Below are 23,883 nucleotides of genomic sequence, written 5' to 3'. Positions count from 1 at the left end.
TTTTTTATACTTGTAAACACACATAATGCTATTCGGAGCCGGCTGACCCCGGGGTCACACGTATTTACCGAAAGAGGAAATGTGAGGGGAAGATATCTCCCTGCAGGTGTGACATGTGCCGAGACCTCAACGCTCAACCGGGCCTCGCACGCATGCAGCCGCCTCCGGAGAGGTCCGGATGGGTTGTAAAGACTGAGGTAAGCAGGGTTTTGTGGGGCGGCGCATATCTAACATTAACGCCACTTAGCGAATATGAACTCAAACCTACACCGCAAAGATTTAAATATATTCCCGGTGCGGCGAAGCCCGCCAGCTACTCCAGGAGTCGATATGAGCTATTAATGAGCCGCCCACTCTTTTGATTTGAGTCTGTGCAAACATTATCAGGGTGGGGGAGGGGCTGCCAGCCCAGATTCATTCCTCCCAATGTGGGATGTATTGCAAACATACTTGTACACGTGAGGCCATATCATCATTTGATTTCATTCGCAATTTGTTATATTTTTTTTTTAACCAAATTCCCAGAATGGTGAATGAAATATTTAAACATCCACCGTTTTGTTCATGTTTGTCATCAATACACCCTTCTGAGATATCGGGACGGAGGGTCTCGCTTGTTTGTTTTTAATTTGTTCTCTTTTTTTTTTTAAATTTAAAATCGAGGGTAAGGTCCAAATAAATATTAATAAGACTGGGGGGCTACTTACAAGAAATCAAATCAAAGATTCAGCCGCTTTCCCCCAATAATCTTTTGCACAGTCCCCAATGTGCTGCTGTAAAGTCCTTTTGCTTACGATCTATAACTCTGATGCAACAACTTTCTTCCATCCCCGCTGCTGCTGGTCATATTTCACATGCATAACACTGTTTATGTGTTGCTTTCTGGCTCCGTGATTTTAGCCGTTGGGCTAATCGACTTGGCAACAAGCACATCTCAAGCACAACGTATCGTTTTCATATCGCTTGAATGTAACGAAGAATATTCACTACAGCGTTGTACTCCAGCACAATGTCGAGGTACTTTGAGTATTACATCGTATACTACTTCATGCTTCTACTGGAATCTTGTACTTTGTCGTAGAATAAACTAACAAACTGCGTAGAACACACTTGACCTTCTAACTCAACCAAATACAACAGCAAAATGCTAAAGTTGTATTAATTACCATTAATATAAGATACATATTATTACATTGTGATAAGAAAAGGAGCAGGTGATATAACACCATGATGAGACAAACACCGTTATTTTGGTGAGCGACTACAATACTATATTTTTTAACATTAAATGTCTTCATATCTCCAGCGTCGCACGGGGTCTTACCCAGCAGCGTGATGATGCAGCCCAAAATAGCCACGAGGGCGCCGGTGCTCAGGCCGGTGGCGGTGTAGGCCACGGCTCCGCAGGACAGGGCCACGCTGTCGGAGTCGCAGTCGCACACTCGCACGAAGAGCGTGTTCGTGCTGCTGAGGGCGGGGCTTCCGCTGTCCACGATGAGCACCGGCAGCCGGTACACGGGCTGCTCGCGCCTACGGAAACCGCCTCGCTTCGTCAGCACCGAGGCCGTGTTGTCTGAAAGGTGGAAAGGGAAGAGCACAAGGAATACAAATTAATAACCTGAGAGCCGTGTGTTTAATTTGTTATGTGTTCAGTTATGAACTACGGGCGCTTCGGTGCAGTTTGGAATGATTTTAGATTTTTTTTTTTTAAAAAGGAACGCCAACAGATGGTGTCATTAACACAATTCATTACATGACACACTGTGGCGTCTCTCTCTGATTCTGACCACCTGTTGGCTAATAACAGCTTTGGTTTTGATGGTATGAAAAGAAATATACCCCAAAAAAAAACATTATATGAAAATCTCAGCGTATGAAGAGAGAAAGAGGCAGCCAGAGGAGAACAATATGCCATTACAGCAGCGGAGAGGGAAAAAAAAAGAAAAAGAAAACACACACTACTTCAATAGATTGAAATGCAATTTCAAATCGAGCAGTCGCACTTGAAATGTAGATTTTGCCTTGAAGGACAAATCCTTTTGTTTGTCGACGTTCGGCGATATTCAGATTGCTCTTTTTGAGTCGCAAGAACATGGGGAAAATTAATCTAGAGATGGGTTCTCTTGTAAATGTTGTCATCGGCGAAGATCAAACCAAGTCGGTTGGTAACAACAGCGAGGGGCTATATACAATAATTATCGTGTCAAATCAATATGCGAAAACACTCGGTTGTGTCTGTTATCTAATATCAGATGTTAAAGCATTAAGTACTGTGTGGTACCCGTTATATGAGTAAGTATGCAGGTACAAAAGTAGCAGTACCACTGTTTAGCAAAAAGTCCTGCATTTAAAAGTACAGAGGCAGAAGCATACAATAAATACTTCAAAAGAAAAAGTACTCATTTTGCCAAAATTCCCAATTTTTACTGAACAAATAAATTATATAAGTGTATTACAATGAATCTGATTTGGTGCGAAGGCAACCGTAAAGCAACATTTTAACTTTTTTTAACCAATCCTTTTAGAGTACTTTGATCATTTGGTGTAATTTGATCATTTGGTGTATTTATCATTTGGTGTAATTTGATCATTTGGTGTATTTGATAATTTGGTGTATTTATCATTTGGTGTAATTTGATCATTTGGTATATTTATCATTTGGTGTATTTGATCATTTGGTGTATTTATCATTTGGTGTATTTGATCATTTGGTGTATTTGCTTTCGTGCCAAAAGTTTAACGCAAAGATTGACGCCACACTTATATTTTACCATTAATTATGAAGCTAGAGCTAGCAGCAGGTTAGCGTAGCTTAGCTTAAAAACGGCCAGCAGGTGGGCCTCGGCTCACTTGGCTCTGTCCAAAGAATATGTACATGCATACATGCACACAACCAACATATTATATGAAATGTAACGTGAGCTCAAACGAAGCCCGAAGAGCGCCTCAGCATACGGCGTGCAGCAGTGGTGTTTCTCGCGTGTTTTTAAAAGCCATATGCAAAGCTTCCCTATATGAAAAAAAATGTCATTTCCTTTTCCCCACTGCCTTGTTGTGTGTAGGCGGTGAGAAAAAAAAAAAAAAAAAAAAATCATCATTATGGTACAAAGGCGGTTTTCCAGCCTGTGTGTCGAGGTCGGAGCCGTCCTGTGATCTCGCACATGGAGATCCTGCTGTCGCCCATTGTAGCGCGCGAGTCTCAGATGTGCTCCGGTTACCGCAGAAGAAAAAGTTTGTCTTTGTATTCAGTTTTTTGATAAACAATTACAGAAAAAGGCCAGCGAGGGCATTGTCACGGCAGAGAATTATGGTTTCATTTGGCACGGCCGGGCACGCCGGGGGGGGGCGCCGGCTTACTCTGTGCTTCTTCTCTCCGAGTCAGATTGCAGAGTAGATTTTTGTCCAGATTCGGGGCGGATGGAGAGAGAGAGAGAGAGAGAGACAGAGTGACCAATGTCCAACGTGTCAATTGCATTGCTCCCAGGCTCAATTCAGAGGAAGTAAGCAGCAAATAGACCGTACCTGACTCGACCAACACCCATTACGGACTCTGAAGGGCCACTGGCAATGTTCTCAAGGGAGAACTGATTCAGCAGCTGGACGCAACGCGGCTGATCTGAGACGTGGGGCTTTGACTAGGTGCTGGACGTGGAGCGTAATTATTTAATTGATGACTGACTCCAGTTTTCTTTTTCACAGCTTTTTAAGACCACATAAAAAAGAAAAATGCAGTTTAATACCCGTTTCACCATCTGACCTTCATCCCTGTGGTAGGTTTTTTTTTCATCCAACATTTCGTAACTACCCGGACGCAGATGGGGGAAAGAAATGGGAGAACTTTGAGGAGCTTTAAAAATGTTGGTTTACCTGAGAGGAGAAACCTGCACGGAGTATAATAGAGACTAGCCTTGAATGAAGTATGGCCGAGGCCTTATGGCCTATATTCTATATTCATATCACTATTTTTCAGTACTTCTCAGCAGTTTGCACCAATACTTTTCTTCTCCTTTCTATCCTACATACTGCCCATTTAAAGATTGCATGCTAATGAGGCTTCAATGTAATCCACAGACCTCAGTTTCTGCAAAATGAATTAAAAAGTCCACTCAAAAAACTTTTATTTTGAAAAAAAAAAACGTAATTTTTTTAAAACTAAGACTACTGAATCTTCACACTATAGATTTAAATAAACCAACTAGCATTACCTGCCAACAGAAGGCCAGATCATTAATGTTCTGATTTTTTAAAACTTTTTTATGAGTTGATATTGAACTCTGTGCTTTCTCTGACTTTTACAGATTCCCTGCAATTGCCGTTTTTCTGTGGGAATCTTTCTGCAAAAAAAAAAAAAAGAGAAGAAAAATGTCTCCACTCTCATCCCAGAGTCCCAGTAACACCAGGTGCATGTTGGTTTACCTTTGTTGTCACGCAGGGTGAAGTTGAGGTTGCCGGCGACGGGTGCGGCGAGGGCGAAATAAAAGCGGTGTCCGCTCAGAAGTTCGTCCTTATCGACCGCGCTGACCGTCTGGATCACCTGAGGACGACAGGTAGAAACAACAAGACATTCAAGAGCAGTCATCTCGTTTGCGTGCACGACGTAAGAACGATGGTGTCGGTTTAAGGGGAAAAGCGTTTTGGCGCATGCATCGCTTTTCCTACCCCGTCGTGAATTTATTTACATAAATCTTTCTTGGAAAAAAAGAAGGCCCGAGCAGTGGTGTGAGTGGACTAGAGAAAATCAACTTGATTGTGATTGATTTGTTTTATAATGTTTGGCTCTGGGATTTTGCGTCATTTATCCCTCCGAGTGCAGTGAGTGCTTATTTGGCAAGAGCGTGGCAACCTCTTAGGGATGAAGTGTTTTCCCTTTGGGAAGTGATTTCTTCTGAAGCAAATTATTGTCCGGCGACTATTCTCTTTGTCCCGATACCTCAGACCATGACATCCATTGAGTGAAATAATGGTCCCAACCCAGAAAAAACATGTTTTTTTGGGTTTCTTTTGCATTACATTGTTCTCCTTTGGGCAATGACAAGAACAATCTAATAATATTGTGTTTTTCCCAGCTGTCCACCAATTATTAGCCTCTACCAAATAGTTGAGATGGTCTTTCGTGGTCTTACCACCAAAAATCCACCGAACCATAGAGAAGCCAGGTTACAGTAAAAGCATTAATTTTTCTCCATTTTAATAAAGTAAAATACATGTTCTGGTCACTTTTCTGAGCCATCGCTAGTTCGTATACTTAGAAGTTTTTCCTACACACTTCTATTTATGTTAATAACACTTCTAATATGTTAATATGTTTAAATTGGTTTTTTTTAATCTTATATTTCAGCATTAACCTGGAATGTATCTCAGTAGTGGCTATATCTCCACCTAATAAGTATAAAACTATATAGCAAAGACATCAAATACACAATGAAATAACTCATTTATAATACTGACAACAGTTTATAATCAGATATCCCACGGCAATTTTTCAAGATTTGTAAAGAAGTTTTACCGACAAGTTTTTTGAAAATTATTACAAAGTCGTCATATTTTTTTTTGGAAGGGGGGGTGGCCTATTTAAATAAAAAGGCGCTCCTCCACTTGAGAAGACTCGTAAAGGGTTAATGAATATTACACACATTCTTCTCACTCTAATCACTAAAGCACATACACCTGCATGAAATAAACACATTCCTCTGACTGCATAGCATAATGCATTTATGTATCCTGAGCAGAAACAACAGACATTCCCACTTTATTATTACAAGTATGAAAACGACTCAAGATAAGAACTGTTATTGCTCGAAGGCGACGGGAGACGCGCATTTCATATCTCCGAGTTAAACAAGTGAACGCTATTTGTTTTTCGGGCCCACTTTATTTGGACTACACAGAATCTTCCTCCCTTTTTATCGTATAGCAGTGTTGACATCTATAAATAATGCGGAAAAAAATCAAATTACCCAAAAATAATCCAATTTATTTTACACCCGCCAGCATGTGCTGTAATCATTTTCTCATTCATACAAATGTGCTATCGGACAAAAAAAATCAAGCGCGCTCTTTTGAGATAAATAAATAAACAACCGCATTCATTTCTTCTGTGCAGCAGGAAGAAGGGAAGAAGAAAAAGAAGAGGAATCTAAGTGGGTACATGCTGTACAGGGAGCAGCATATCACACACGAACAGTCGAACACGCCATATGGACATCTGCGTCAAACATCAAGACAAAAAAATAAAAATAATTATGAAAACGTAAATAACGTGGGGCGAAAGGAAGAGGACAAAATAAATAAAAGCAAATGATCCATCAGCGCTGAGACGTGGATTATCAGTTGTCAGCTGTGATTAAATGCTGCTGGTTACAAGCTGTCAGGTATTAGGGGTTTTGGTGTAGGTGGCAAAAAAAACCCACATCCTGCCAATTATTAAAACTGGCAGGCAGGGGGTGAATAATATGAATATTTTACTCTTGTTTAACAAAAAAATTAAAATAGTTGCTCTTTCATCACCCAAAGTAAATCACAAAGTAGGCTGTAAGTGCTATTTTTCTGTTTTTTTTTTGGTATTGCAGCGCGAGGGGAATCAATTCATATGCGAAGCAGAAATGCGAAAAATAAAAAAAGAAAAAGGGGGGGGGGGAGGTTATCTGCTCCCGCTCAAGAACATTTGAGCATATCTGTGTATATATACAGACAGAATTGATGTTTGTGTCAGCGCCACGTCGGTGCCACAACCGCTGAGCACCTAAACACGCCGTGTGTGCTGCATATCATGAAAGCTGCCATTGATTCAGGGATCATAATAACTCACATGCGTCTCTCACTCTGTTATGGAAATCTTCCCCCATCTGATAGAAAACCTTCGCTTTGTGGCGATGAATCCTACACACACAATTTCAACTCTTTGATGTCCTTTGAATATTGCAGATGGATTCGGAGCTTATCTCTAGTAAGGTTTTTTTCTTCTTCTTTCTTTCTATTTCCCCTCTGCTGAGGGAGAGGACTGTAAATCATCCTTAAATCAAACACTTTGTAATGTATAATGCCTTTCATTAGCGGGGCTCTGATGCAAGGCGCTCCTGAGAACCTTTGGTGGGGATATTCTCTAATGGGTTGAGTAGCAGACGGGAGGAGAGAGGCTTCGGATGGAGACATAAATTCCGGCTGAGAGACGTTAACGGCGGCGGCAGACTGGTGCCTGTCGCGAGGCAAGACCGAGGAGGCCCATGAATCAACAGAATTAGAGGTGTTTTTTTTCTTTTCTTTTGGGGAGTGTACACATCGGCTGCACATCAGATCAAAAGGGATATAAAAAGGACAAAGGTGTCTCTGTTTGTCGCTGAGGAGGAGGAGGAGGAGGAGGAGGAGGAGGAGAATGTGCAAACAACAGAGACACACACACACACACACACACACACACACATTTGTCATCTTGCGGTGACTGATATTAGATTTTCTACTTTTATCTCAAACATAAGGACATCTGCCATGTGATGAAAACATGTGGTAAAAAAAAAAGACAGATCATTTCAAATTGTAAACACTCAGATTCCCAAAAATATTTGACTTGCAAACTCTGAAACAAAGCGGAGTAAAAAAAAAAAAATATATATATTATATATATAATTATAATGATGTACAAATTGATCGTCAACTGATTTTTCTTTTTTTATTATTTAAATTTTTTACCAAGATACATACCGAGCGGGATATTTTACTCTGAAATATTTCCTTTCCACGTCGTATTCGCGTATCTAAACAATAGTTTGCAACAACCAAAAAAGAAGAAAAAAACAGACTCTATAACTGGAATGTGTTCGTATAGTATTGATCAGATGCAACATTCAGTTAAATGAAGAAGTGTCCATGTGTTCTCCTCCACCGGCCATCGGGACGACCGTTCAGGTATCCTCCCGATATCATCCACCAGACCACGCTCCACCAGACCACGTTCCTCCAGACCGCGTTCCTCCAGACTACGCTCCACCAGACCGCGTTCCTCCAGACCGCGTTCCTCCAGACCACGCTCCACCAGACCACGTTCCTCCAGACCACGTTCCTCCAGACCGCGTTCCTCCAGACCGCGTTCCTCCAGACCACGTTCCTCCAGACCGCGTTCCTCCAGACTGCGTTCCTCCAGACCGCGCTCCACCAGACCGCGTTCCTCCAGACCGCGCTCCTCCAGACCACGCTCCACCAGACCACGCTCCACCAGACCACGCTCCACCAGACCACGTTCCTCCAGACCACGCTCCTCCAGACCACGCTCCTCCAGACCACGCTCCTCCAGACCACGTTCCTCCAGACCACGTTCCTCCAGACCACGCTCCTCCAGACCACGTTCCACCAGACCACGCTCCTCCAGACCACGTTCCTCCAGACTACGCTCCACCAGACTACGCTCCACCAGACCACGCTCCACCAGACCACGCTCCTCCAGACCACGCTCCTCCAGACCACGCTCCTCCAGACCACGCTCCTCCAGACCACGTTCCTCCAGACCACGTTCCTCCAGACCACGCTCCTCCAGACCACGTTCCACCAGACCACGCTCCTCCAGACCACGTTCCTCCAGACTACGCTCCACCAGACTACGCTCCACCAGACCACGTTCCTCCAGACCACGCTCCTCCAGACCACGCTCCACCAGACCACGTTCCTCCAGACCGCGCTCCACCAGACCACGCTCCTCCAGACCACGCTCCTCCAGACCACGCTCCTCCAGACCACGTTCCTCCAGACCACGCTCCTCCAGACCACGTTCCACCAGACCACGTTCCTCCAGACCACGTTCCTCCAGACCACGCTCCTCCAGACCACGCTCCTCCAGACCACGCTCCTCCAGACCACGCTCCTCCAGACCACGCTCCACCAGACCACGTTCCTCCAGACACCAGCAGACCGCGCTGCATTTTCAGTTTGAAATATACTCTTTTTCTACTCCTCTGAAATATGCAGCGTGTTAATATTTGTCTTAAGACTGTGATTCAAAAGTCAACCGGGATGAGTCTCACATCAAAATCCGAGCCAGCCACTTAAAAAGCGTTGCATCAAACAGTTGTTGCCATGTCTGCGGCTGCCACCGGGGGGGGGGGGGGGGGAGAGGTGATCCTGCGTTTTTTCACACCTTTCCAATGACATCGACGACCCAAACATCACCCACATGTGACACCCAGAACTTTGTGAAGTAACGGATCAACAGCACCCGCTCACACATTCCACCCCGCTGTCATCACACACACACACACACACACACACACACACACACACACACACACACACACACGCAAATACTTTGTCGTGGCAGTCAATATGTACAATTTGAGAAAAGTCATCTTTCAATCTGGTTTCATTCTCCGCGAGCCGGCGCTCCCGTTTCACATTGATTGGTCTGAATAAATGTTTTGTTGGCCTGATCCTGACGGGCTGAAGCCATCGAGGCTAAAGTGATCTCCCGGTGAGATGTGAGATTACATGTTCTCCGTGTTTTAATAGAACAGACGCACTAATCCTTTCCCCGTCCCCCCGTTTTCATCTCCCACCTTCGATGCAACACTCTTAATAAAACTGATCATTTGAATGAAGACGGGAGGCGTGAAGATGTTTATTGTGTTTGTGTGATTGGTGTTGACAGCCGAGGCGTTAAGTAAAGTTTTGATTAGGGAGAAGTCACGGGAGAGGACACTATATGTATTTTTGATCAAGAGTTTTCAAAGTATAAAGGGGCACGAGCAATATGTAAATATAAAGGATCTTTAGGATTATTCTTTGCCTTATTTTGTGGGATAATCATGCTCCGAGGTTTGGAAGTATAGTTCTTGTAACGCTTTAGGGAACGCAAACAGAAGGTATCATGTTGAAAAAGGGCTACGACTCTTTACGTGTTGACAATTTGTGGCCCAAAATCACAAATTACTAAATTAATTTTTTCCCCCCAAAAAAAAGCTACAATGAAAAAAAAGAAAAGGAATGAAAAAGGAATGAAAGAAAAGGAAGAAACTACCAACTGGTTCCTTCTTTCTTTTTTTAAGAACATATTTATGCCTCCCGTCTCTCTCTCTCAACCTGTTCTTGACTACCCAACATTCATGAACCTCCGGAGGATGCTGGGCCTCCTCGGGGATGCTGCAGGAGTTCATGGAGGGGCAGTGGAGCAGATTGGGGGCAACAGAATGCCAAGTCCACTCATGTATGTAATGGTTACACTGAAGTGAGTGTACAACGTGACCCCCCCCCCCCCCCTCCCCCCCTCTCTCCTGCTGCCCCTGCCATGTCCACCCCATCATAATATCAATTAGTATTATGGCAGCAGACAGACGCACCGATGAACCGTAACAAGTGGCATCTCTGGAGAGAGCCAGTGCCACGAGACAACCTTAATTAGTCCTGAAAAAATGGCAGGTTACTCCATCCCATGCACTCCCTGTTAATCTGTGCTACGGAGCCACAGAGTCGACCCCAACTGGCAAATGTTATTATTTCATCTCGCAGCTGTGAAAAAGACAAAGGGGTTTTTTTGGGGGGGGGGTGAACATTTCATCATGAAATTTCCATTTCGCCTGCCTTCATTATTCAGACGGGAGGTGCAAATCCCTGCTGGTGCTCTTCAGTGGTGCCTATTTGAGTGGGGTTTAATAGAAATTGGGTCGGGGAAAAAATATAAATGAGAACACTTCCTGTCGTTCAGTCGGGCAGTAAGGTGAAGGTGATGAGGAAGCGCACTTCACAAGGGAAACCTGAATTTACGTTTTATTTTGAAAACTGTACGTTTGCATGGAATCGGCTCATGATTTTCCGATATTTCATGTAGAAAATATATTGCATGTAAAACACACGTCATGAAGTCGGATGTGCTTTTTGGGCTTTATTGTGGTTGCAGGAATAAATAAACGTAAAAAAAGATTTTTTGGGGAAGTTTCACATGTGAAATATCTGAATATCAATGTGTAACATTCACATGAACGTTTTCGAAATATTAAAAACATAAATTTCTCTTGTCTTTTTGTGCTTTTTGTATTGATCCTTCTTTTTTTTTTTCACTTAGCAAATGTTAGCAAAAAGTACCCAATCGGTCGCCGTATTTTTTTATAATGTTTTACAATATGTTACACATTTTCATGACAATGACACACCTCTTTTAAATATGTAAGCAGTCCCATTAACAACTTCACATGTTTTTATAATATGTAAAAAACACATTTCAAATGTCATTAATTCACATAAAGAAGGCGTGACCATGTGATGAAGTCAACATGAGAGAGACAAAGAGCAATGACGTGCTTGTTTGTATTTTATAATAACTCCCCCGAACTTATTTCTCATTAAAATTCAGTTCTTTGAGCCATGATCCAAGTCAAGTTACTAACTTGCCAACTACCTAGCTAACCTCAACGCTAGCTAAACGCCTGCTGCAGCTAATTCACTAAATGCATCAGTCGAATGCAAAGGAGGTTTAAAAACAACCCACAACCACAGACACTAATCACCCGGTTTAAAAACTAGCCGGCAGCTACAGCGGCTCGTGTTCTGGCTGCACCGCTTCCAGACGATGCGGAGAGCATTTGAAATGCAGCACGTCTTCTCGCCGGGCGGATGAGGACAGAGGCCTCCGTCACCAGGCTTCTCAGCGGTGGTGGCTCCGAGCTCCACCGATGGCTTACCTCACAGCTCCAGCCATCGCTGGCGTTGAGTAAACAATCTGTCCGCTTCAGCTGAGTAATTACAGATATGCTGCACCTTTTTTCCTGCTGATGATGCTGTCACGGGGCCGCGGCTGTTGCCGTGTCCTCGGGGCCGGTTATGATTGTCGGGGAATTACTTTGTTTCAGTGTCGTCATATAGGCTCTGCGACATAATTCATCAGATTGCTAGTGGTGGAGAAATGTACAAGTTATCTGTTGTATTTGAAAGTCAGGGTGTGTTGATGGGCGATAGATGGTTGCTAGGGAAGCTCTACGTTTGATATTACTGAGCAACGACCCTCATCTCAAGATAAGTGGCAGCATCATTAACCAAAAATAGACATTCGGCTGTGGTAGAAAACGCATTCTTCAATAATGATGGCAACTAATGTGGAGGCGATGTTTATTTCAACAAATACTCTGTAGCCTGCGGCTGGAATCTGACTAATTAAATATAGATTCAGAAACACCTCAAGGTAGGTTGAATCGTAAGCACTGAACTTCATTCAGGTTTTTTTTCTCTTTTGTTTTACCGATCTTTTAAAGTCCGAACAACACAAATAAGAGACAAACAGAAAAATTCAACACAACAGCAACCCCCCAGAAAGCTCCACCTGTGAGGCTCCACGCTGTGGTCAAGCATCAAGCGCAGAGAGAGAGAGAGAACAAAAAAAGTGAAATATAGCCTCTTGTTTTTTCGCAAATGAAATTTGTTCACCCTCCCGTGAGCACGGTGACAAAACAACTCTGAGATATTAATGCAAATAGCGTATTTAAAAAAAAAAAAGGGCCTAATAGCCATTTTGCAATACGATGCATCATTCTGATCAATTGTACTTATTCACGACTACACGCCTCCTTTACACTTCACGCCTCTTGATTGTATTTTCCAAATGCCGAGAGCAGACGAATCGCCGACCGCCGACGCAGACACGCGAGTCATTTAGCGACAATGAAGCCGAATGCTAAACACGAAGAAGGGGGGTGGGGGGCGACGCATGGCTGCAGCTTCTTCTCCTGGATCGCATCGTCTTAAAGCCCCCAAATCTCTCCGGGGTCCCTTTTCTTTTGGTGATTTTTTTTTTCATTACACACAACCTCGGAAAAGAAAGTCAAACCGCGGCACCGATCCTTCCCATCACGAGGTATCACATTACGTGGGGATATTATTGTGGATTAGGACCACGGACAGTCAAGCGCTGTCATTAATTCAGTCGGCTTTGAGAGTTACATCTCCCATGAATGATACCACTTACAACACTTGCTATTAAATCTTAAGGATGTGCCTCATGCTAATGATGCCGTCCCTCCCCGGGATGAACTCGAGGCGTGGAGTGAATGTGTGGCACGGTGGACTTATTTTGAGGAACAAGAAAGGAGTTTTAATGGCTTTGAGCCTCTGTGAGTCAAACTTCAAGCGAGCGCGGGCAGAGAAGAGGAAGGGAAGCTGGACGGACTGCAGGAGACATTTCAGGGTCTTACCTGTCCTGGCATGGCGTTCTCACAGAGGATGGTTTCATAGTCTATGGCAAAGACTGGAGCGTTATCATTTATGTCCTGCACGGTGATGAGGGCGATGCCTTTTCCAATTTGGGTCGGATCCTCTGAAGGAGAAACACAAAAAAAGAGAGAAGAGCGGAAAGAGCGTTCAGAAAACTTTCTTTTAAACACTTTGAGTCTGCCTTAACTTTGCCTTGATGCACGTTGGCGATTTTATGGAATATTGATCTTTCTCGTGTGTTTTAATTAATCACAAAGGAGGAGGAGATGCGGGGGAAAGAAAGTGCTGTTGCAATGAAATATGCAGTGTACCTCCAACAGCTGGCGTCCTTACCCGCTCTGCTGTGGATCAGCCAAAGTGATTACACTCGGTGCCGGCTTGTTGTCGGGGGGGGGGGGGGGGGGGGGAGGACTGATGGGGGGGGGCGGGGCGAGCCATCTCGCTCTGTGGGCTTCACGCCTCTTGTCTGCCTGACACTCACTGATGGCTAAATGGCTGCAGTCTGAGTGCAAGATGATGATTAAGCCTGACGTCGCCGCCACGCCGCAGCCAGAGATGACGCGCTGACATTCGGTGCCGGCTGATTTGACGGTTGATTAAAAAAAAAAAAGGACGCGCGGAGCCTCGGGCCACAGGCTTATCACTGCCGCGGTCTGGCCAGAGCGGATGAAATGTGAGTGAGTGCAGCTCAAAATGCACGTCACCCCTCCACTAAGGAGTCCCTGCACTCTTCAGTAAGAGAAAAAAAATGAATACTGTGATCGGGCATACAGGGCGGTGGATTATGTGGCCAGGCCATAAACTCAAAAGATGTTTTCGACTGGAAACGGCTCCCAATGTCACCGTGAGTCAGAAGCCAGTACCTCATGCATGAGGGACCGTTGTGACATTTCATATGGCTATTATTATATGCTGCCTTCTCTTTGTTGCTATATCAGGCAAGCGCTCACACTCGGGAATCAACCGAGTGGTGTGTCTGTGTGCCGTTAGATGTAAATAAAAACAAATCTTTGAAGCAAAGGGGGATACAAACAAAAAAGGTTTTGAAGAAAAATGAACACAGTGTTCAACGTGACGATGTGAAAGCAGAGGAACTGCCAGGCTGGCGTTTGTTTTTTTTAAAACTTGTACTGATGTGACGCAGCTGTCGTAGGAGAGCTCTGCAGGATCGTGTGCTGTTGATCGTTGTCCATCGTGTTTGTGTGATGGAAGTGAAATGGTATGAAGGCTGAGAAGAAGAAGAAGAAGAAAAAAATCTGCGTCCTTCGAGCCATCGAGAGATAATCATAAAGGCAGGCGGCACTTCTTCACATCACATTAACATAGTTCACCCGCGGGTGAGATCGCCCACTCTTAGTCAGCATCTCGTCCCCACGGCTCATAGACACATGGAGGTCGACTGTCTTGTATGTGAATTAACATTCCCCGACAGCCCTACAACAACCCCAACATTGCCCTCTGCACAGAAGGCTATAGGACATTATGAGGAGGCTAACTGGAGAGAGACGATAGTGTCACAGTGACAAAGTATATGAAACCTGAGATCACAACAAGTATCTGACCATTCGCTCAGCTCCCGGTGGCAGATTTACCACTACATTGTCTTGGTTTTTGGGGTCTAATTTCAAATAAAAAAAAAGACAAAACAGGCTGCTTGTTTCTAGCCAGCAACCATTGATTTTGCAGGCCGAACTGACGACTGTTGCTAGCAAATTAGCTGCTGTGGCGAGCTAATTGAGCTAACGTGAGATCCATTCAGAAATGTGTTGACATTTTACGCTTCTGTTGAAATGAGAACCTTGTAAAATACAAATAAATGTCTGTAAGATCTCAAGTTATAGACAAAATGTAGATAAACAAACAGTGTTGAGCTTGTCAGTGCTATTATTTGTACTTTAAAGAAACATGTATGATTAGACTGCTATTTCATGCTGCCTGTTTTGATGCTTAGCTTACTTACTTGTTCTTATTTTCAAAGTAAAAGTTCGTAAAGGCTTTTAAGATGAGGACAAATTAATTAATTTAGCAAACGTTAATATCTTGTGTACCATTGGCTGAGGTTGTTGGAGCTTCTGACGTTTCTGACGTTCAACCCACAAATGACTGTAGGAAGCTAATAAAATGCTCCTTGGTCTTGAAAGTATCACGCGGTTACTACTGTTAGCAGTAAGGTAGTTAGTGAGATTTAAAAAAAGACAGCACCCCCTCCAAACTCTAACTACACACCCACCGGGGCTTTTAGCGGTGACCGGTAAACTCTGGCTGGTACGGCACATTTGAGAATGCGTTCTGCAAGTAAACTTACGGCTGTCGATGGCGAAGACGGTGAGGTTATGGATCAAGTTGGCCTCTCGGTCCAGAGGCTTGGCCGTGCTGATGACCCCACTCAGAGCGTCCACGTTGAAGAAGCGCTCCAAGTCTGTGTTTCTGTCAATGGAGTACCTGGATAAAAATACACAACCATTACACACAGCAGAAAATACCTTTAAAAAAAATGCTTTTGGATCGTGGTATTTATTTATATATTATTATTTAGTAGTTTGTCAAAGATTATGTATTTCTTCCATTTAACTGTACAAAAAATCAATGCAATGTAATTTGACTCTTGTGGCCGCATTAGTTCCACAATAATTTTAATTTCAACAGATGTAGTGAAATATATTGCAGACGCTGATAACATTCACAGGAGCAAAAAGAGGCAATTTACAGCTACAATGGTGCAGTAATTTGATTTTCTGATTAAGATTACTAACAATCCTAACAGACCAAGCATGAATACCACACAATATCCATTCAATTAATGCAACATAGAAGGGGATCTCGAGAGTGACAACGCACAGATTGCCAATACGAGTGCTTGTTTTGAGTCACAAATGCCACGACACAAGTGCTGGGCCTTGACCCTCCTGAAGGAATGCCCTTCTCTTGTTTAAGATGGCATTTCACTTTTGCAAATGTTGCACTCCTCGGCCTTCCTGCCATCTGGCATTGTCTTTGTGACAGCCACATGGGGGGGAAACTTCGAGGGTCTATGAATTCTGCGTTTGCAGATTGTGCGGAGCAGTTGAATAGAATACGGCCGCATTCATTTTCTTCACTTGATTCGGGGTGCTTCATTTGGGATTCTTAGAGCACATTTGTTCTCTAACAAACAGCTGTGGAAAGTTAGTTTGCACACTTTTTTTGAAAAAGTGGATTATGAAAAAGTGACAGTGAAGAGACAGTTTCACGTGTTGTAAATGGTTACCTGATGGCGTTGTTGGAGGTGTCCGGGTCGTGGGCGGAGACTCTCCCGATTGAGGTGCCCACCCTGGCGTCTTCCGAAACAACCATCTTGCCAAGCGGCGTGGAAAAGACGGGTGGCTCGTTCACGTCGTCCACCGTCACCCTGACCGATGTGGTGTCGCTAAATGGGCCCGCGCTCAAGAAGTTGGAGTCGATATTCCTGTTTGTGGCCTCGATTCTTAGAAAGAAGCTGCTCTTTGTCTCAAAGTCGAGAGGCTGGGGGACACAGAATGCACAAAATATGTGAGAGATGTTCTCTTTTTCTTATCAGAAAATGTCCAATTGTTCTTTGTTGGAAATGTACTTGAAGACTAAACTGCTATGGCTACTCCACATTTATAGCCAAGGGTAAAAGAACAGTTTATATATGTATGTAAGTCTGTGAATCATTAATACAGAGATATTGATCCCAATTAAGGATGTGGATGGAAAGTCAAACTTATAGTCATTTGCTGATGGATTGTAGTTGCTTTATGCGGTGAAGCAATACTATTGATTTTTTACGAAAGGCACAAAATGTGGTGAAAAGCATAGAGAGAGAAATGCTTTTGAAATATCGTTGTCATTTTGTCTTGGCTTATCGAACTCCCCCGTTGCAACTGGATAACGTACTGACTGCAGAGTGAACGTTGATTTAACGCTTTCGTCACCAGCGACTCTCTCCAATGTCGACGAGTTTGTTGCAAAACAAACAAAGAGGATAAAAAAAAATCGTCCCCCATCTGACGAGAATCGCGAGCGTCCAACAATGGCTGCCCTCCCACAAAAGGCAGTGGACTGTCACATCCGCGTGGCCCGAGGAGCCCATTCCCAGTCCTCTGAAACCATGAAATGTACCAGCGCCAGAAAGTGAGGCAAGAATGTGCAACACATTTTCCTGCGTAAATGAATGTGCGGCTTTTGTGACACGTTTAACTTGAGATGTTATATATATATCCATCCATCCATCCATTATCACCCGCTTATCCGGGGTCGGGTCGCGGTGGCAGCAGGTTCAGCAATGTTATATATATATATATATTTTTTTTTTTTTCTGTAGGCGGATGTCAATTACGCTATTTACAGCATCTCGGTTCCCGTGGTGACAGGAGTGTTTTTTTTAAAGGTGTTTAAGTCTCCGTTCCCTTCAGGTCTGACCACCGTGGTAGTACACCTTCGAGTGACCATGGGATGTATTCTTCGATCCGAGGTGTCGGAGATAGTCAATGCTGATTGATCATTAATGATTATCACTTAATCTAAAGGTGTAGGAGACCTATTGAAACAAGGTGAGTCGAGGAGGAGGGGAAACCAGAAGGCAGTTGTCTTTTTCCTCCAGTATATACACATTTTGAATGGTTTCATTGCCATTATGTTCTGTTCATTATAACCAAAGAATACATCAATTATTGTGCGGGAACTACAATCCTCCTACAATCCTGGTGTGCTATCCAATGCGCCACAGATCCAAATAGGAAAAAGTACAAAGCCGGGGTTACTCATATATATTTCTCACGGTGCCAAATCCCATGAAAAGACCAAAATCAACAAAGCTGCAGTCTCTTCATACTTTCTGACTCCCCATCGCTGTCTGTGCACTCAGCCCCGTGCCCATTCCTTCCTCCTAAATACTTCAAACATTTAGTCACAAATATGTAATTTTCTTTTTGGAAAATATATAAAAAGGGCCAAGTCTTTCTGAAACAGCAGCACACTCTAATTCATAGGAAATGTGACTGAAACCGGAGTAAATAGTATGTATGTACTTGTTAGGGGCTATTATCAGCTGTGGATTAATACACATTTGGCGCTCTAGTAAATATTTACAGCTGCAGGATGTTGTCTGTGGGATTGACTCAAAATAAGTTACAGTCTCCAGGTTCATGGTAATGAAGGAGCACATGGCCCCGTGCGACAGTGCGCCTCATTGATGCGTTTTTGATCTATGGCACAGAAGATTCAGCTTGTCAGGCCCCACTGGAAATATACCTGGTAATAGGATCAATTTATTGTTGGTTTGGCCTGCTTTAATATTTCACGTTGAGCTTTAGGAATCATTCACATCTGTGAGTTAGCGACAGTGTAGTGACGAACTAACACGGAAAAAACAGTTGGCATCCAGTTGGAAGGAAAGATGTCGTAATCTCTTCTTCTTGCAAGTAGAAAAAAGACTACAGTGTACTGTATGTGGACTAGTCCATCAATAATCCAAAACGATCGCCAACAGCCGGTAAATCTGTGTTGCACCATTTATGTGCCAGAGAGTCGCGGCGCGAGGCTTTAAAAGCACGAGGCTGTGTTTTAGTTTTTCATCCGGTTCCATGTGCAGTACCTTCAGGAGAATGATGACCCCGTCTTGTGTGTTCTCGTCCGTTGTTATGTTGAACATGCCGGGCCCGTCTCCGTCCATGATCCTGTAGTCCATCTCCGCGTTGGAGCCGATATCCTCGTCGGCCGCTCTGATTTTGGCCACCACAGATTGCACCGGCAGTGACTCCGGCACCGTGTACTGATAGTTTTCTGGAAGAGGAAGGACAGGAGCGGCTGCTAGTAATGGATGTGCTTTATTTCACCACCAACTCACCTTCAAGCAGCTCGGCTTTTTTTCTTTTCATACCCCCTTCAGCTTTGATTCAGCTGTGTGGCTCCTCAATATATTAATGTTGCATAACACAGACAGGCAGCAATTGTGACACACAAGGAATAAAGCGCTTTGCTTACACTTCATACTGCAGCATATAGGCAGTGGACGATATCAACGCATACGTTGGATATTCAATTAAGAAAAGCAAAAATCAATTTCAGTCGTCACATATCCGCAGGTTTAATAGACGGGAGAGAAAATTTAGCAACATATAAAGCTCCCTTAATGCTGCCTGGATGTAATGAGTTATCCCTTGCACCAAAAAAAACAAAAACAAGAGCAATGCTAAGATCCTTTTGGTACCTTTCATGGGATGAAATGTCCACTTGAAGATTCTATTACTCAAAAACTCTCCATTGTGTTCCCTTGGCTTTTGTCTGACCCTTCGGATTTAAAGTACTCTTATAAGAATAAAGAAGGGAATCGTATTCATAATCATAATCTCCCCAATCACCATGGCGGAGCTCATTACCAGACCTTTCTGTGTTCCTCACAGTGTCTCCCTCAGCCACCGTCTAAATGCTAATCTGCCTGACATTGTTTGCCGCCATGTAATCTTTATAATGGCTTTTTAATTTGCCGTGGAATAGCAGCTCTTTAAAAGACCGAGGAATTGCTTTCCTCTCTCTGATTTGCCCCGTGCACCTACTACCTCTTTTCCCATCTCCCCCCTCCCCGGTCTATCCGCTCATGCGAGCTAACCTCGGCTCCTCTTCTCTCGTTTCTTCAAGGACCAGCGAAAGGTACTGTGCTCTCTATCAGCTCGGATGCTCCATAATGGTCTATTGATTCTGACCCATGACCCTGTGAGGGGCAACGGGAGGAGCGAGAGCCACAAACTCCTCCAACGTCTCTTTTTTCCCCTATCACGACAGCACTGGGTTAAAACGCCACTGATGACTTGTTGTGCAGACTTGAACCTTTCTCCCCCCCCCACCCCCCCGGCTTCATAGCAGTCCATTGGGGAGTGCACCAGCCTGACAGTGGGGGTTGGGCTATCCGATTGGCGGGACGCTTCGGATTATCATGAGAGGCACGGCGTGCCTTTGAATCTTAAAGCACGGCCCCGGAAACCATTTGCAGCCCGGTGAAATAGGCTGACAACAAATAAGAAGAAAAAAAAATAAGAAAAAAACGCAGCCCGATTGATCCCGGTATCGAACGCCGAAGCAGCAGCAGCCCCCCGGCTCTGATGAAGAGCAAGAGCACGGAGGTGCACACCTTGCAGGAAGGCCGGTCTTTTTAATTCAGTTGTAAAAGACCAAATGTTTGTTGAAAATATAAATTGAGGGAGGTCGCACTGATAAAGAGGAACACTGTGTCTGGACGGCAGCTAACGGACCTTTAGACAGCGGGATGAGAGGACGTTTACTGGTGGAGATTTGATGAGTGTATTTTCTGTTCAACTTTATTCTACCACACATGGAAAGGTGTTGTTGCAACGCAGAGTAATAGCGCACATTACATTAATTTTTTTCTCCAATGATTTCCTTTCAAGGGTGGAATAACAGCCCGGGCCTGTGTGTAGCACCATCCATTACATACAGTACCAAGTATGCGCCCTCATTTGGTTCACTGAGTTCAAGTGGTTTTTTCCCGGCGATAATAGATCTTTAGGCCCCATTCAGCCGGAACAAGGAAAACATGCAAATGAACCACGGAGCTGATGGCTTTACTGCTGATTGCTGAGTAGCTGTTGCAAAACACGCGGGTGTACCGCGCACGTCAAGCTTAATTGACCCCGTAGGGACAAATCAGGAACGAGGGGAGTCTTACTGTGAGTGAACCGAGGCGGGTTGTCGTTGACGTCGGTGAGCGTGACAGTGACGGAGGTGGTGCCGGAGAGGCCGCCCATCTGGCCCACCATGTCTTTGGCCTGGATGACCAGCACATACTGGTCCCTCGTCTCCCGGTCCATGTTTGGCAGAGCGGTTCTGATGACACCTGGTGAAGAGAGGCATATATATATATATAATATATATATATTTCATCGAGCATAAATTGTGGAATAGAAAAAAGCATCTTAAACCACCAAACAGAAAGAATGACACTTTTCCCCAGATATCACTTGAGCATAAATCATAGGATGTCTCCGCATCATTAAATCTATGATGTCTGGAGGTCGGCAAGTCTGCTGATCAATCGTATGTGGATTCATCATTGATCACGATTATTGACTTGGCTTTTCATCCTTAAGTGCTTTAAACATGGTGCTAAACCATATCAAACAAAGATCCTGTGGGTTGAGGAGTGATGACCTGCTGTGGGTCATTTCATAGAAGGCCTCCTCGTAAAGTGCACACAGTCTTCACCGATATAAAATCTCCCCGACTTGAATTGAAAACTCGGCAGCCTTGATATGTTCTCAAAAGACAATTTAAAAAGTATTAGCAATATCTCGTTATTTTTTAAATTACACTCATTCTTTACTGGATTTCAGTCAGTGGGGAAATCTTTTTTTTATTATTTATGAAGAATCGTGATTTCTTTTTCAAATTAGTTGAGCTCTACAATCTTTGCACAAAGGGAATCACTAATAATAATAGTTATATTTCAGTTTTATTCATCCGTATTTTTGCGAGATCTTTTTCTTTTAAGATTTGCGGTCAGAAATTGGTTTAAATGTCTCCATCTCACCCCAAAAAGTGTTTTAATACAAAAGCATACAAAGCATACATCTTCCTGCCCCGGCTCAGCGAAGTCAAAAATGGACGCACGAACCAAGTAGTGATCACCAGATTCCAATACTCGAGGTTAACGGGCGGACGTCCAGCTCGGTCGCTCGTTGACTCAGCAGCAATGAGTTGTGACTCGTCCGTGCCCTGAAATGTGCCGTCACTCCGAACGGTTTAGCGGAGCGACGTATGATGACTTTAATGTTAAGATGCTGTCAGGAAAGTGAGCGCATGCGAGGGGACATTTCTTCGCCGCCAGGGGAGGCGTCATCTGTCACGATTGATCCGTCATCAGAAATAAAAGAAAATCTGAGATGTGACAACAGATGCATTTATCGGTTTGTACCTGAGCTGCTGCAATGAAGAAGCAGCTACTCTTAGGCACCCATGCACAACGTACTAAAAAGCTTTGTTTTTCATTAATGCAATTTTTTTCCAATCTCAACTTTATCTTTGGGCTGAAAAAGGTGATCGTTCCAGGAAAATTACCCCCCCCCCCCACACACACACACACACACAATGCATTTAAATGCAAGAGGAGAAATGTCCTAATCCCTCAAAAGCAATCACTGTTGCTTTCAAAGTTAATGACTTACCACACAGTGTGTTTCATTCATTAAACGGCACTTATAAAAGATGCACGCAGAACATGGAAGATTGCTCATTAGGAAACACACAAAGCCAAAGCACACAGTTCCTGGATAAACTTATCATTTTTAGTTGCTTTATCGCATTCACAGCCCGATGAAGCAGATCAAAGAGCGGCGGTTGCTTAGAGTTAGTACCTGAATATTTTTTTTCTTCATAATCCTTTAAATTACCCTGAAATTTGACGTATAATTGGGGTCCAATCTCTCGGGGAAGAATTAAAACACTGTTGTTTTTAGATGAGGAATCCCCAGGAGACAGATTTCTGATAAACTCGCATGATTACGGTCAATTCAAGCACTATGTATACTATGTGTGCTGTGTTTTCACTCTGAAGAAGACACACACACACGCACACACACGCACACGCACACTCGGCATAGTTTTTGCAATTAAACTCAATCCAGGAACCGAGGAGGAAGGACAAACAAATCAAGTAAAGTGGGTCAAAAGACTTCAAGAGAAAAAATTAAGATCCGTTTTGACTGTCAACCGCGGGTGTACTTGAAAAATAAACAATTCCATTAAGTGTTTAATTTTCTTCTTCTGCCATCCTATATTAATGTCATTACAGTCCCTCCAGCTGAAAACTGTTATTGGCTGCTGTAACTAAATGGCTCAGTTAGCTAAATTATAGTAAGCTGCCCACTTTCTCTCCTACCAAGTCCCTGCCAGTGGGCTTACATTCAGATGACGGTGGTCAATAAAGCAATAATCTGTTGCTGTTGCTCTTGCAAAAAAACATGCCATTTCAGTCCTGTATCAAATAATAAACAGAGAGGGACGTTGTCACGCAGTAGCGGGGAAGAACAAGGCTGCCTTCCTGTCCTTTGGTGAAGCCCCAATGACAAAACATGTCATCCGTTTCTTTCCTTTTTAGTGCTTTTATGCTGAGAATTGAGACATTCATCTCTGCGCTGTGGATATTCACCCATCTGCTCCATTTATCCCTCGCATCCGTCCCCTCGCATCCATCCTTTGACCACTTCTCTGAGGCTTCTTCCCACAGTGTAACCTTATAGCCAATTAGAGAGCACCACCACCGCTCTGGTGCCTGCTGCGGCGACACCTGTGAACCCTGTTTACTTGAGTCGCATCATAAAAGGTTACTCGGAGCCTTCAATCCGGCGAGGCTCCCCATAATACCCGGTACACGCAAAGAGAATACGACTTCTCTCTTCTTTATTCCATACCCCCACGGCCATAGGGACAAACATTTGAGAAAAGTAAGTCGGAGGAGGAAGCTGGATACTGGTTGGATTATAATAACGGCTGCAATGGATGCCTCCGAAAAAAGGTGAAATAAACTAGAAAGGAAGATGTTGAGCTCCAGCCAGCAGTGAGACAAATGAATTCTCTCACTAAACCATAGACAGGCTTTACACGCAACTGATATACTTATTTAATATCAGCTTGGCGTGTTGGAGCCTGAGACATATTGGCTGTGGTTAATGATGCCATGAATCCTGATTC

The 23,883-nt window shown here is 43.8% G+C and overlaps 1 protein-coding gene across 2 annotated transcripts in view; it reads right to left on the bottom strand.

The window, feature by feature from the left end:
• Positions 1-23,883, bottom strand: part of LOC117749474 (cadherin-7-like) — a 78,687-nt gene that overhangs the window by 7,630 nt on the left and 47,174 nt on the right. For both annotated transcript variants that reach the window (XM_034560040.1, XM_034560041.1), the window contains 7 exons: positions 20,864-21,031; positions 18,776-18,963; positions 16,427-16,680; positions 15,485-15,621; positions 13,161-13,282; positions 4,417-4,534; positions 1,325-1,573 (listed from right to left, as the gene is read on the bottom strand). In XM_034560040.1, the coding sequence (XP_034415931.1) occupies positions 1,325-1,573; positions 4,417-4,534; positions 13,161-13,282; positions 15,485-15,621; positions 16,427-16,680; positions 18,776-18,963; positions 20,864-21,031 (1,236 nt within the window). The remainder of the gene's footprint in view (positions 1-1,324; positions 1,574-4,416; positions 4,535-13,160; positions 13,283-15,484; positions 15,622-16,426; positions 16,681-18,775; positions 18,964-20,863; positions 21,032-23,883) is intronic.

The sequence above is a fragment of the Cyclopterus lumpus genome, chromosome 20, assembly GCF_009769545.1.
Source record: "Cyclopterus lumpus isolate fCycLum1 chromosome 20, fCycLum1.pri, whole genome shotgun sequence".
NCBI lineage: Eukaryota > Metazoa > Chordata > Actinopteri > Perciformes > Cyclopteridae > Cyclopterus > Cyclopterus lumpus.
Note: the sequence above shows the minus strand (reverse complement) of the source record. Positions and strands in the feature narration are given on the sequence as shown.